At 55.7% G+C, this 13,682-nt stretch overlaps 1 protein-coding gene across 2 annotated transcripts in view; it reads right to left on the bottom strand.

Annotated features, from left to right (window-relative positions):
* Positions 1 to 888: 888 nt before the first annotated feature.
* Positions 889 to 13,682, bottom strand: part of NXN (nucleoredoxin) — a 54,129-nt gene continuing 41,335 nt past the window's right edge. For both annotated transcript variants that reach the window (XM_075113038.1, XM_075113039.1), the window contains exons 6-8: positions 7,448 to 7,627; positions 4,639 to 4,763; positions 889 to 2,056 (exon numbers count right to left, since the gene is read on the bottom strand). In XM_075113038.1, coding sequence (XP_074969139.1) covers positions 1,874 to 2,056; positions 4,639 to 4,763; positions 7,448 to 7,627 — 488 coding nt within the window. In that variant the 3' untranslated portion in view covers positions 889 to 1,873. The remainder of the gene's footprint in view (positions 2,057 to 4,638; positions 4,764 to 7,447; positions 7,628 to 13,682) is intronic.

Raw genomic sequence — 13,682 nt, 5'->3', positions numbered from 1 at the left:
GCTGGAGTCCAGCCAGGCACAGCTCACTGCACGAGCCCTTAACCCTACAGGAGATAGCTCACTGAGAAGGCTATTTCCTAAAAAATCTCTAGTAAAGGGGATTTGAGTTAATTTAGAGTTAATTTCAGGTATTTTAGTAATTTAGGGGCTGCTGCTGTCATGCTCACAGCGGCCCCTGGCCCGGCCACACGCAGCCCCCTCACCTGCTCCTGGCCTCCCAGCTCAGGGACCAGCGAGCCAGGCCATGCTGCTGCTCCTCAAACAGCTCACCGGTCAGTGAATCACCGCTGAACACAAGAGCCTCTGGAACACGCAAAACACACGGTGGATTTATATGGTTCCTGCCTTGCTGAGCTGGTGGCTTTTCCCAGCTCCTGCCAGGGTGCGTTGCTGCAGCAGCGATAAAAGGGGAGAGGCCATAATCCTGCCACCGCTGACTGAAGAGCTGAAATGGAGAAGCGGTGGCTTGCACAACACCCGCTATTCAGCGCACAGTGAGCACACCTCCGGGACAACACCCGCCCCGGGATGCTGGTGGAAACCACCGCAGCCGCTGCTGCGTCCAGCAGCAGCCAGGGGGGACACTCGGCTGGGGGGGCTGTGAGCAGAGCCCACAGGGTGGGTGGGCGCAGCGAGGCCGTGCTTCCCCGCTCCCTGGTGTCTCCAAACAGCTCATGGGAGTCACCATCCCCGAGCAAAGTGCAGCAACAGCCGTGCGGGGCGGGGGTAACACGCGGACCCGGCTCAGCTGCCACAGTGCTGGGAGCTGCCGGCACTGACACCTACCCCACAGGGTCTGGGTGGGGGGCTCCTCCTGCCACGTGGGTCCCAGGCGGGCTCCCTCTCCTTCTCGCCGGGACACGGCAATCGGCACCTCCGGGGACGAGGTTATTATAACGGTTTTATTACAAAGTTCCAATCACCATGTACAGTTTTTACAATGTCACTTTTGAGGGGCTTGGCTGTGCTGCTTGGGTTAGGGGGGGATTTTTTTTGTTGGGGGTTTTTTTTTGGTTATTTTTTAAAGAACAGCACCATTAACATTGGGTTTGGGACACACCTACAAAAAACAGCTCAATCAACTAACATAGAGGGGGAAAGGACATTTCATACCAGAGAAGGGGTGAGAGGGAACAGGGAAAGCACAAGAGAGATGAGAGAGGTGAGGGCAGCCCGGTGGTGGTCCTCCTCCTGGCTCAGCGAGCAAGGGCGGGAACACGCACCCATCACAGGCAGGTGACCCCCGACATGCGCAGCCAGCGCCACCTAAGGCTGTTGGTGCTTGGGGTGGGAGGTGGGAAACCCACCCGGAAGGGTCTCGCCCCCAGGAGGAAGAGCTCAGCTGCGCCGTGGTCTTTCAGAGGTTGTCAGCAGTTAAGACTTTGTCTTGGCCTTGTCAGGGCACTCGCATGGGAAAGGAGGACGGGCCAGGGGCAAAGGGGACAGTTTCCTTATTGCTTCCTTAAAGTCACTTAGTCAGCAGGGGTGGTAGGAAAGGAAAGAAGGGGGAGAAGGAGAAGAAAAGAGCCCCAAGAACCCCATCCACTGCCTGATGCATATGTTGGGAAGAACACCATGCAAAAAGATTTGCCTGCTAGCTAGTGCCGTGTATAAAATAACAATACAGTAACAGTTCTGGCCTGGTTATTAGAGAATATATCACCATGAAGCACAAGCGAAGTCTCCAAACGCCAGCGACTCCCTGCTGAAAGTGCATCTCAAGGAGTTTGCTTAGGAGAAGGATTCACTGCGTAAAACAAGGCACCACAAGAAGGTTGGATACTGGGTCGGGCGTGAGGACACGCTGGAGAATCCACGAGCGGCGGAAGAGAGACCTAGTTTTAAATAATGTCTGTTGGTGCAGAAGCCCCCCTTAGATGGGCTCGGGTTTTAGCTTGTCTGCTAGAAAGTCGCTGACAAAGGCTTCCACGATCTCAGGCGTGATCTCCTCCACATCCATCACGTACTTGGCCCGGGCCGACATGTCCAGAATGGTAAGCAGGGGCGCAGCCTCGGGCAGGTTGGTGTAATCCCGCAGGGAGTCAGTCATGTCATCCTGGAGGGTGAAACAAGAGGGAGACAGGAGTCATCAGCAGAGCCACGACAAGCAGGAGCAGTTTGCTCCTTCCACACCATGGTCCAGCCCACAAATACCTCCTGAGCCCTTGGGACTTGCAGCAGCATCGCAGGACCGCGAGCGCACAGGCAGCACCCGCCCTGCCGCCTGCGGGTTTGTCACCCCAGGCTGGGATGGGTCCATGCACTCCTCCAACCCTTTCCGCACCGGGCACAGCCCCCAGCACCCCCAGGCTGACCCGCTGCCCCAGGCCGCCCTGGAGCCTCTGGGGCAGGAGAAGTTTTGGCATCTGCAACTCGTGAGCTGGGTGCAAGCGCCAAATGTGGGGGCTCACTAGCCCTCTGCCAGCACAGCCACGGCCTCGCCGCTCACAGGGAGCAGATGCCAAAGGGAGCTGGGTGCACACCCAGAGCAAACCAGAGAACAGGAATGGGACGAAGTCCTGTGCTTTGGGCCAGCGCCGAGATCCCACCCACCGGCAGACCCAAGCGTCTGAGGGCACGCACAAAAGCCTGCAGGGCTCCGCAGGGGGAGCTTGCAGGGGGAGCAGGCTGCCCTCCCTCTGGCCAGGCACAGCACAGCTCTGGCCAAAGGGGAAAAATGAATTTGTCTCTGCCAAGGCTGTGCAATGCAAAAGCCGGCGCTGGGGCGATTCACCTCCTGCTCCCAGCCAAGCCCACGACGCACAGCACCCGAAGCAGGGTGTTCCTCTGAGCCCCTTTCCAAGGGCAGTAACAGAAATCAATCTGGTTAGCGGCTGGTGGCTCTGCAGCGCGCGGTGCCGACCGGCAGGGTAACTCCTGTCGCGCCTCCCCTTCCATTGCAGGGGTTTCTGGCACAGCCGGGACCACGTGGCGGGGAAGGGCGAGTGGCGCTGGGCCCGCTGCCTCAGGGATGGGGTGCTCAGCCGACCCCACCCTTCCTACCTCCCAGGCCGGCTTGGAGTCCAGGTGTTGGGATGCCTCATCCTTTATCCCATCACCACAAAGGGACCGAAAACCTTTTTAATCAATGCAAAACTGGCCCAGACAGCACCAGAAGAATGGGAGGCGCCTGCTCCGGCCGTGGCCAAGCTGCTTTGTGCGTGGGGGCCAGCGGAGACCTGGGGCCAGTGCTCCCAGCTATTGAGGTGACGGATGAATGGGATGTGCTGGACGCTCCCCATTCTTCGGCCTGGTCGCCGCAGGGGCGTCGGGAGCAGGATGAATAGCGGCAATGTTTCAGCTACAGCCAGCGAGCGGGAGGAAAACGCTTCACAGGCTCTGGGGGAGGGGGGCAGGTCCTGGACCCTCCCAAAATAGCTTTCCCAACAAGGGGCTTATTCAGGGGCGCAGGGCTGAGCTGGGATGCTTGGAGACCCGTTCCGGTGGCAGGAACGGGAACGTCTGCCCGGAGGGGGCCAACAGGGCTGTGGGAGGCAGCAGTGGGGACTTGCCTGGCGGGGGGGGCCAGGGTGCAGTGGTGGGGACCCTTTTGTGTGCAGGGCGGCTCCGGAGGGCCCTCCTTGCAGCACACTGCGGCTGTGACGTGAGCATGGAGGGACGGAGCAGGCGCACGGCAGCGCAGCAGCTGCTACCTGCCCAGGCAGCGCCTAGGGAGGGGAACCGCAGGCCTGGCAGGGCCTGGGAGCTTTTTCGACCCTTACACAAAACCTTCCTCATTTTCAAGCCTGCAGCAGGGCAAAGTGCCCACACAGGGGAAAGGGAGGCCAGAAGTGCTGTTTCCCCATTTCCCATTTCCTCCAGCAGAACCCTGGCTCCGCGCACTGCAGCCTGCACATGCCCCAAATACAATCCCAGCCACCAACAGCGTGGCCAGCTCAGGGAACAGCCCTCGTTTCACAGGGGGACAGGTGAGCGCTGCAGTGACATGCCCAGCCAAGCCCCAGGGCAGGGCAGGGCAGAGCGGAGCTGGGATGCTCCTGCTGTGGCTGGCAGCAGCACAGCCCCGTGCCGCACCGGTGCTCCCCGAGTGGCCCCTGCCCACTCTCAGGGGCCGTTTTGTCCAGCATCACCCGCACGGCACAGAAACAGGCCCAGCCCACAGGATGGGGGCTGCCTCCCGCAGGCAGCCCTTAGGGAAGGGGCTGGAGCACCAGTCCCTGCCCTCCTCCCAGGGTGGGGAGAAAGGCAGCAGCACCTCAGCGAGCAGAGCAGCACTGGCTGGGCCCAGCTGAAACCCAAACCGTGGCTCCTCTCCCCCTGCCCAGCCAGCTTTCCAGCCCACACAGCCTCGGAGTTCAAGGAGGCAGCTGGTGTCTCCCTCCCACCTCCCCCCATCCCTGCTCTCTCCATCCCCAGCAGCTCCCTCGCCTGCTGTCAGGCTTTTCCACCTCTGAGCAAACACAGCTGGGACCCCTTTGCCAGAAGTAATATCCAGCAATGAGTGCAGGGGACTGAGCCAGGACTCGGGCCCGGCTTTGCTCCGCAGTCTCTGACTAGCTGCAGTAGCTCCGTGCCTCGGTTTACCCACCTGAAGAGTGGCAACAGTGACACCCAGCCCAGCTCAGTCCTCGTATGAAGACACAGCAGGATGCAGCCCTGTGCTCTCCTCCTGCTTACCTCGCCTGCCACGAAGAAGAGCAGCGGTGCCTCCTCCTCTTTGGCTTTGTACTTGGCGATGATTTTTTCAGCTATGGGCTGAATCAGTTGTTTTGCTGCCTCTGACTCTCCATCATCCTCTGAATCTGCAGGGCACAGCGGTGGGGGGACAAAATAAAAGAGGCAAGGCAAAAAGGAGGTTAGGATCAAACAGATGCAAACCGGCCGGGCGCCGGCAGCTCTATCCCACAGCACCACCACGCAGGAAACCAGAGCCCGGATGCACAGCACAAACTTCAAAGCCGTGTGGCTCTGTAGCAATTAGGGAGCAGCTGAAATGTGTTTTTCATGTTAGACAGGGAAACACGTAACAGAAGAGCAGCTCCTGCTCCCCAAATACTTCACCGCTCACTCCCTGGTGCCGCTGCTGAAGCTCAGGGACAAACAGGCGCAAAAAAGCTGTTATGCCGTTTGAGAAGCGTCAGGATGTTTTGAAGACCAAACGAACGCGCTGATCTGAGACTGCCTGCCACCCCTGCCCGCCACCCACCATCCCTCCGCCTTGGGACGGCTGCTCGGCAGCTTTTCTGCTCGAGTCTTGGCGGCAGCAGTGCTGTGAAGGAAGCTTTGATTTGACAGAGGTAGAGTAGAAAGAGATGGCAACATCAATCAAACACCAGCCACCACTGGTTCAAATACTGAGCTGAAAAGAGGAGAGACTGCGTCCTTGAACAGCATCGAGATGAAACGATTTCAATTCGAGGACAACTTTTAGCATTAAAAAAAAAAAGTAAGAAGGTGGAAGAGAGGCCCCTGGTCTCTCGGTCACACACAGCTCGTGCAGCTCTCGTGGTCCAGCGTAACCATCCGACACAACCGGTCCAGCCCCTGGCTGGGACAGGCGATGCCTGTTCTCGAAGCCCGCTCTGCCCTTGCTCCACACATCCCTGTCCCCCTCTCTGGCTTCTCCAAGTAAAGCAGGAGATTCCAGAGACACTGCACATCGCATTTCAGGGTCTGTCCCGCGTGCATGACAGTGATAAATATGTAGAGTTGTGGGTGTCTGCAGGGATTGATTTTTCTACAAAAAACCTGTGGCTGGCGGCACTCCAGCTAGCCCTGCACACTCTGGCTAACCTAGCCCTAACCTCTCCGGGGACGGATGTAGAACGGTCGGTATTTATTCACAACTGGCTCTTGCTAAGCCTGCCTTCTCCTAGGGGTGCTGCTCCCCACGCAGTGTAGGCACCAGTCTGTTTGGGGGGTCTCCCAGCAGCACACAGGCCAGCCTGTAGGCCCCCATTCCCAGTGCCTGCCTTGGTGCAACACCAGCTTCACCTCCACCCCAGCACACCGCCGGCAGATTTCACCGAGGCTGCGCATTCCCTCAAGCGCCGAGCGAGAGCCCCAGCCGCCGGCCGGGAAGCATTCTCCCAATGAGCTGTTTGCGGCAAGGTGACAGAAAAACTTTGCTCAGAGCAAGATAAAAATAACTCTTTCCAGAGGCCTGCAGTGCCGGCCCCAATCAATCACGCTTGGCGTGGCCAGCCGGTCCTCCCCGCGCAAGAAGAGTATTTTTGGCTCTGCATTCACATCTCCTGCTGGGCTCTGCTGAATAAATAATCAGGGTCAAAAGGAAATCTGAAAGGGAAGATGGGAAAGAGTGAGAGCCATGTTATCAGCGCTGCAGAGAAGGGTGTGCTGCTCACAAAGTGCATGCAAGGAAGTGAGCCATGAGCCCTGCCCTGGGCCAGGCCCACTCTGCAACCCCAGCAGGCTTGGGACAAGGGGGGCTCTTCAGCAAATGCCCACCGCCGCTCCACAGGGCACTCAAGGGACAGGCGCACTCTGAGAAGGGCGGTCGAGCCTCCCCCCACCCCACGAGCCCAGGACCCCTTGGCTCACTCCCCGGGATGCTGGGTGTGCCCCTCGGCTGCCCCCCGGCCCTGCTGGGGCTCAGCCTGCAGCACAGCTCATCCCAGCCACGGCCCTCGCCTGATTTAACTGTCCACCACTGCAGGGAAGTGATGAGGAACAAGCCAGCTGTGCTTTGGATGAGTTCTAGGGCTGTTTCCAACCACGGCAGAGCTTCACATGTGGGTTAGCAGTGGAAGAGGGACAGGAGCTTTGGGGAAAAGCCTGCCCTGTAGCCAGCACCCCACAGGGGCAAGTACCCAAGGACCAGCAGGGCATGCAGGAGGCTCCTTTGACTCTCACAGCCCCGCTCAGCTCAGGGATTCAAGCCCCGAGCTGTGGTTTCCAGCACAGAGCTCCAATCCCTCCCAGAGATGCTTCCTCTGCAATGTCACATGTGCCTGAAGTCCCCGCTCCAGAAAGGCCTTTCCTGCCTCAACCACCACTGGCTGTGACAGTGTATTTCTCACACACCCCAACAGCTAATCAGCATTCCTCTCCACAACCGCCGCGGAACCATCTTTGATACGACAGCTCTTCTCCACTGCAAATCCCTACTCCATCGCATCCCTTGGTGGCTGGGCTGGAGCTGCAGGAGACCCGCGGGCACGGGCAGGCTCTGGCAAACCCCTGTGAGCTGCAGCAGCCCATTTCTCTGGTACGGGCAAGGCTCCAGGTCTGTTAGCTCCCTTGAAACCCTCGAGGGGACTCCACGGGGACCTCTGTCTCCCCATGGTTTATCTGGACCCTGCAGCATTGCTCCTGGTGATGGAAACAGGCTGATGTCCCTTCCCGTGGATGCTGTCACTAGTGGAGGCAGGTTCTCAGCCCCGTAGCCAGCTCCAGCCAAGCTGGTAGGTAGCCCAGCACCCTTCCCGAGCACAGGCCCTGCTTTCAAAGCAGCAATGCTCCATACCTACAAAGAGAACGAGGCAGGGACCCTCATTCAGCTGCACGGCGTTGGAGTCCGTCAGCTCCAGCACAGGCTTGGGATGCCAGGGGAACTCGCGGCATTCGATGTCGTTCAGCACCTCCACCCGCCCCTGCCGTGTGATCACATCTCCCTTGGAGTCCAGAACGATGAGAGTCGGGATGCCTGCGATGGAAGAAAAACAAGGGGATCAGCCAAAGTGCGAACTGGCCAGCAACAGGGCGTGGGGAGAAAGGCCTTTTCCTATCGCCTCGGGCTCTGGCAGGAGCCCAGCGAGCACTCTGCCTCTCTGCAGCACGTGCACGGTGTGGGAACGGGGTCCCTGGATCCTGTTTCCATCCTAGCAAAGCATTGTAATTCAGCAGCCAGAGCAGGAAGCTGGGAGACAGGCTCTGGCATTGCCTGCCTTTCCCTGCCCAAGCACAGGCAGGGGTCACGGCTGGCTGACGCTGATGCTCCTGGATGCAAACTCTGCCATAGCGCACAGGGTCCCTCCTTGCAAGCTCCCTCTTGCAAAGTGCCACACAGACGTGCCTCCTGTGCACGAGGCAGAGCAGCAGGGACCTGCAGGCACCATCGCCCCAGCACCGAGACGTGGCTGCCACCGCAAGAGCCGAGTCCCCAGCTCACAGGAACACACGCAAATCTTTTTGCAGGGTGGACCGCAGACCACGGCAGCCAGGAAGCAGGGTGTGTTCCTTCCCAGAAGGAACGCCATATATTTTGCAGCCACGAACTCCGCCATGAACCCCCACACCCCTCCTCGGCGCTAAGCACCAGCATTTCCAGAGCACAGGGATGCGTCTGACAAGTCGTGAACATTATTACCTGGTTCGGGTTCCGCACCGCCTGAGCCCAGCGAGGCAGGCTCCCGACACCGCTGGTGGAGGAAAGCCCTCACCCCAGCACTGACAACGGTGATTTAGTGCTCATGTTATCCCAAAAGCAGGTTCATTTGCCCGCTGTGCAAAACACCAAACTACACGCAGAGCAGAGGTATTTTATTTAAATGATTTTTGCGCAAAGATTGGTGCTAGGTGGTAACCCACAAAGCCAGCACATCGCACTGAGAAACTACGAGACATTTATACAGTTAAATGTGTCAATCACAGCTAATATTCACACGCCTCAGCTAATAATTGGTTAATTTCTTTCTTTCTCCCTTCCATGTAGAAGTACAGTTCACTTTTAATTTACCACCCATGCTCAGAGAGTAAGGGACTTACTGGGGGGGGTGGGGAGGTGGTGGTTTCTGGCCTGTGGGCGTGATTTTTAGTTTTATAATGAAATAGTTCCCCTAATGGACACTTTGTTTTAGTTCTTATCAACATCCCAATTAGTTGTTCTCCTTGACTGTACACTTTATCACCCCGTTCTCAGCGGCTTCTGAGGTGGGATGTTTGCTTTGATCAGTCTCTCCGCTCTCTTCAAGGGTATAGTCGTAAAACAAGTGCTTCTCTATCTCTCAGTTCCCGTCTCTGGCCGTCAAATTCTGTTTTGCCAAGCTCACTTAGTTCATTGTTACGGCTTAGCGGAAAATTCCAAAAATTCCATTTTCTTCAAGACATCCCTAGGAGCCCTGATTGTCCCCAGGAATACCCAAAGGGGAGCGATGCCTCTCCAAGTGGAGACGGAGCAGGACCACATACACTAACACCAGCAGACTTTGTCACATCTAAACCACGTGCAACCCTTGCAAATGAACCTGGCATACACTCCGCTTGACCACTGCCCTCGAGGCAAATGTGCCTGCAGCAGAGATTTAGCCCAAGTCACCTACTCAGCCCCCGCCCGGCTGGCAGTGAGGCAAGGTGGACACCAGCTGGCGGCCGTCCCATCTGGTAAGGCACCAAGGAGGCCTTCCGGCCACAAAACAGTCACAGGAGCGTCAACAGGAGCAGCTCATGGTGGTGACTTCATCTGGAAAGCACACCATTCCTCTCTCATCAATGAGACAAAGAAATACCCCACAAGGAAGGAATAGGGAAGAGTTTGGGATCAGGCCCCAAGAGACAGGTCAAGTGACCAGTGCTGCCGTCTGCTTCTCACCATCTGGGCTTCGATCCACTTGCTATCCAGCATCTCCTCCACCAGCAACATCCCCCAAACCACAACCGGCAAACCAAGGCAACTCAGATCCTCCTGCCCTCATCCAAAGGTTCATTTTAAAGCTCATTTGTTAGAAATACCCTGCAGAGCCATTCTCTGAGCAGGGGGGACGCAGCGTGCTTGCCCCTGCCGGACTCCTGGCACTGCGCTCTCGTGTTTGTACAACAATGGGTTACTCACAAGCTCTCTGAATTCTAGGCATTTCTCTAGGAAATACACGGCTGGCTGGCTGTCCCACGCCTGCATGCAGGTCTGGGCGAGTGGCCGCATTCCCCTCATTCCAGCCCGGCAGCGCCGCTCACATTCCTGCCAGCACACCAGGGCTGCACGCGCAGGGCTGGTGCAACAGCAGCTCAGGAACAGCCCGATGGCTGGGCTTCCAAATCCTAAGGGTATGCCAAGAAAACCATTTTGTATCACAAAAAGGCTTATTCATTACCGGCTGGTGTTCAAAATAGCTCTAGGGCAGGGATGGGTTAAGCAGACTGGAAGGAATTGGGAAATCTCACTCTTGCCCTACCCTGCAAGGCACAAACTTCTACTGAAGCCGGGAGAAGCACATGGTGATCAGCACCACACATGATTCGGACTTTTACCCTTTTACAATTCCCAACCCCGCCCCAAATGCCTGCTTTTCCATCCTCTCCAGACCTGCATTATACATGAGGGACAGGCTAGAAACATGGGCTTAGCTCGCTATCCTGTCGCCCGTCAACCCCCACACAGCACATTAAGGCAGAGATTTCAAATAAGCTTTGCTGATCTGGGAAAACTAAGGGCCCAATTTAGTCCCAGATAATTGTGAGTGTGATCCCACAGCTACCAGGGACTTCAGTCACTATTCAAAGCATTCAGACTTTACCTGATTTGCGTATGAGGACACACACACACACAAGAAAGCAACCCAGCCACTAAAACCTCCAGCTGCAAATACAAAACTGACTCAGAAAACAAAGAGTCTTTAAGATAATTCATCCTGGGTTTAGCTTGTTTGGGAAATATAAGTAATGCATCAGAAAACTTGGGGTTGGGTTTTCAGTCTGTTAGCAGGTGTGTGACATGCGCCAGGTCAGTCCCTGCACCCGGTATCAGAGGTTTCTCACCAGCCACGAAGCTCTGGTTTCCTTTCCAGACCTACCTGGAGAAGGCTGAGGCTGCCGCGACCCACCTGGCCCTGCTCCCACTGCTGCCCCCCGGTCCCGAGCATCGCTGCCTTGTCTCCTCGGCTCCTTCCTGCACACCCCTGGCCAGGTCCCCATGGTTAGGGCATGGCCCTACTGGGCTCACGGTGGTGCCCTGTAGGATCAGCCTCGTCTTCCCAGGCAAACATGTCCTCTTTGAACAGGAGCAGCAGGACCAGAACCATCCTTAACCTTATCCACACCCGCTAACCCCAATACTTCCCCCCCCATCCCCCCTTTCCTGCTCATCACAGTCACTATTTGTTATTTTAGTGCCTTTTGGGGCTTTGGTAATTGCCGAGAGTCATAACACCAGAATTTACTTATCAAGAAGAATCATAGATCAGACACTCTGCAATGAATATTGTATAAGCTTGGATGAGAATTAGCATAGACGGGCTCAGTTTGATTTTATGCATTAGAAAATGGATTTGGTTCCCACGGGGCTAGCATTTTATGAAAACACAGGGGCCAAATGATTTGTTACTGAACCTGGCGATACATTTATTTATTTATATATTAAAACTCATATCTGACATGGAAGTCTAATCTGCATTAAATCTGTTGGGTGAGTAATCAAAATCAACGTGAAGCAAACACTCAGAATACACCAACTGCAGGATGGGTGGTGAGTCTTACTGCTGTTTTTTTCACCTGTTCAGAAGAAAGCTCCAGAAACAGTAGGAAAAACCTCCCGTAACAGTGACTTCCAGGCTGCTGCCACCAGCCGGGCTGCATGAGTGACTGGTATCTGGGCTAAAGCATGAGGCAGGGTGGGAACAAAAGCTTTTGGAAGTTCTCCCGAGGGACTGCAAATCCCATATTGCCACCACGGAGTCCATAGGGAACATTCAGGAACCCAAAAGCTCTCATAAGATACGCAACAAAAAGGGGCAACTTCCACCCGAGCATAACATTTATCTCTGCTCCCCATCCGATCGCAAGGAGAGCTGACATCAGGGGATTTCAGCTAAGGCAGGATCACGCAGGCCAGGAGCAGCATGCACAACAGAGAATTATTTCTAAGCAGCCACGACACAAGACATGACTCTCAAGATGGTGCTGCACCCAGAAGCAATTTAATATACGTGGGTATGGTACAGCCCACTGACTGCACATGGGTTATGAATAGAGGCATTCAAGTAAACCCAAATAAAGGCCAATAACTCAACTTATATTTTACACTGAGTTTTTGAATGCTGTAGGGGCCAACACAGCACTAAAACAACAAGAGATTTTACTCTCTTGCTACTTTCCACCACTCAGGAACTTAAAGCAGCTGGGGAAGACAAACTACTTCTGTTGTTTCAGTTCCTGGCCTTATAAAAATCAGCAGAAAATCCACCCTGCACGCACACTGAGCTCACAACCCAAGGCACCACCAGGATAGTAACCTGGACCACAGTCTTGCTGGTGCATAGGTGCAGCTCCGAAGGGAGTACCCAGAGATGCAGTTACAGAGGCAGCATGCATTTGGGGAAAGGCAGATTAGATTACTTGGATCCAATTTGTCATTTAGGTAGAATAACCACCAGTGGCAATGAGTCGAGCCCATGACATCTAGTTCTGTTTGCAGAAACCTCCCTCTACAGCCAGCGCAGCAGCCTGCTGCTAAAGCCTGACCGCAAACAGGCAGGCACCCACCACGCTCACGCAAAGCAGCTCCGGAATCATTGGGGAGGATCCCAAGTCACTGCCTGTGCAGGGGTCAACAACAACCACAGCCCCCGAGGAGTGGCGCGAGGGTTCACCTCCAGCCCTCAGTCCCACCTCCCGGTGCCTCAGCATCCACCCCAGACTGCAGTGGGGAAACACGAGCCCAGCCCAGCCTGGCAAAGCCTGTGTGGCACCCGGGTGGGAAGGGAGGTGGGACGGCGATGATGCTTCCCATGCAGGGTGCAAATTAGCCTGCCTCCACATTTCAATGCTGCTCAGTGGGATTGCAGTTTGTCCTTGTGGAGAGGTTCCTGCTTTACAGGAAAACCATGACAGATAAGTAGAAGGGTTTGCACTCAAACATGCCCAAATCCCGGGGTCAGTGTCCCTGGGAGGGCAGATGAAATGCAGGGATAACGTGGGAGCTTCCCTGGCAGAGGAAGAGGGTCAGGGCACAGAGGAACAGCAAATATTTACATTTTCAGGTCAGCACACAATGAAGAGAGACATTTAAGGAGCCAGTGGCCGGAGTCAGAGGGAAAGCTGTTGTCACTGTTTCCCTGGCTACAGCATGCCTGGTGCTCAAGTATCCACGTCTGGACACCTTATTTACAGAAAGTCCCAGTGAAACTGGCAGCAATCCTGCAGCGCTCAGGCGAAACCAGCACTGGAGAGGTTTGTGAGCGGGCTGGGGAAAAGACAGATGACTTTACAAAGTTCTTGCCTCATGGGAAGGTAATTAAGCAGCAAACTGATGGCTATTTAAAGCTGGCAAATGGTTATTCTTGGTTTAAGGTCAGGGAACAGAGCTGAGCGACGGCACCTGAGCTCACCCTGGAAGGGGTGTTCAGAGAGGACCCAATGGAGGGATTATTTCTCCTGACAGTCTCCCCAGGCCCTTGGCCACCTTTGGCAACACTCCTCCTCCCCACAGATTGCATTAACCCTCTGCCAGCCTGTGCCCACCTCACCGATGCCACATGGAAATGGGTAAGAAACAGGCATGCTGCAGTGAGACCCTTTAACCACAGGGAGAAACTATATGTATGTACTGAAGACCTCCTTGCGAGCTGTTTTCCTTGCACGTGTCTTTGCTGCAGTTTGCCCCCTGCAGGAACAAGGTGCGAGTCCCCAGGAGGGCTGCTGTGAGGTTTTATCATCTTTGGGATGCTTTGAAGCCACCCAGACAGACAGAGCCTCTCTCCCTTGCCCCTCCGAGCAGCCAGGGTTGCTAGAATTCTGGCACTGGCATGTACAGTAAAGGCAAAGCCATG

This window comes from Phalacrocorax aristotelis, chromosome 18, assembly GCF_949628215.1.
Source record: "Phalacrocorax aristotelis chromosome 18, bGulAri2.1, whole genome shotgun sequence".
In the NCBI taxonomy this organism is placed as follows: domain Eukaryota; kingdom Metazoa; phylum Chordata; class Aves; order Suliformes; family Phalacrocoracidae; genus Phalacrocorax; species Phalacrocorax aristotelis.
The sequence above is the reverse complement of the archived record's forward strand: the minus strand, read 5'-3'. Positions and strand labels throughout refer to the sequence as shown.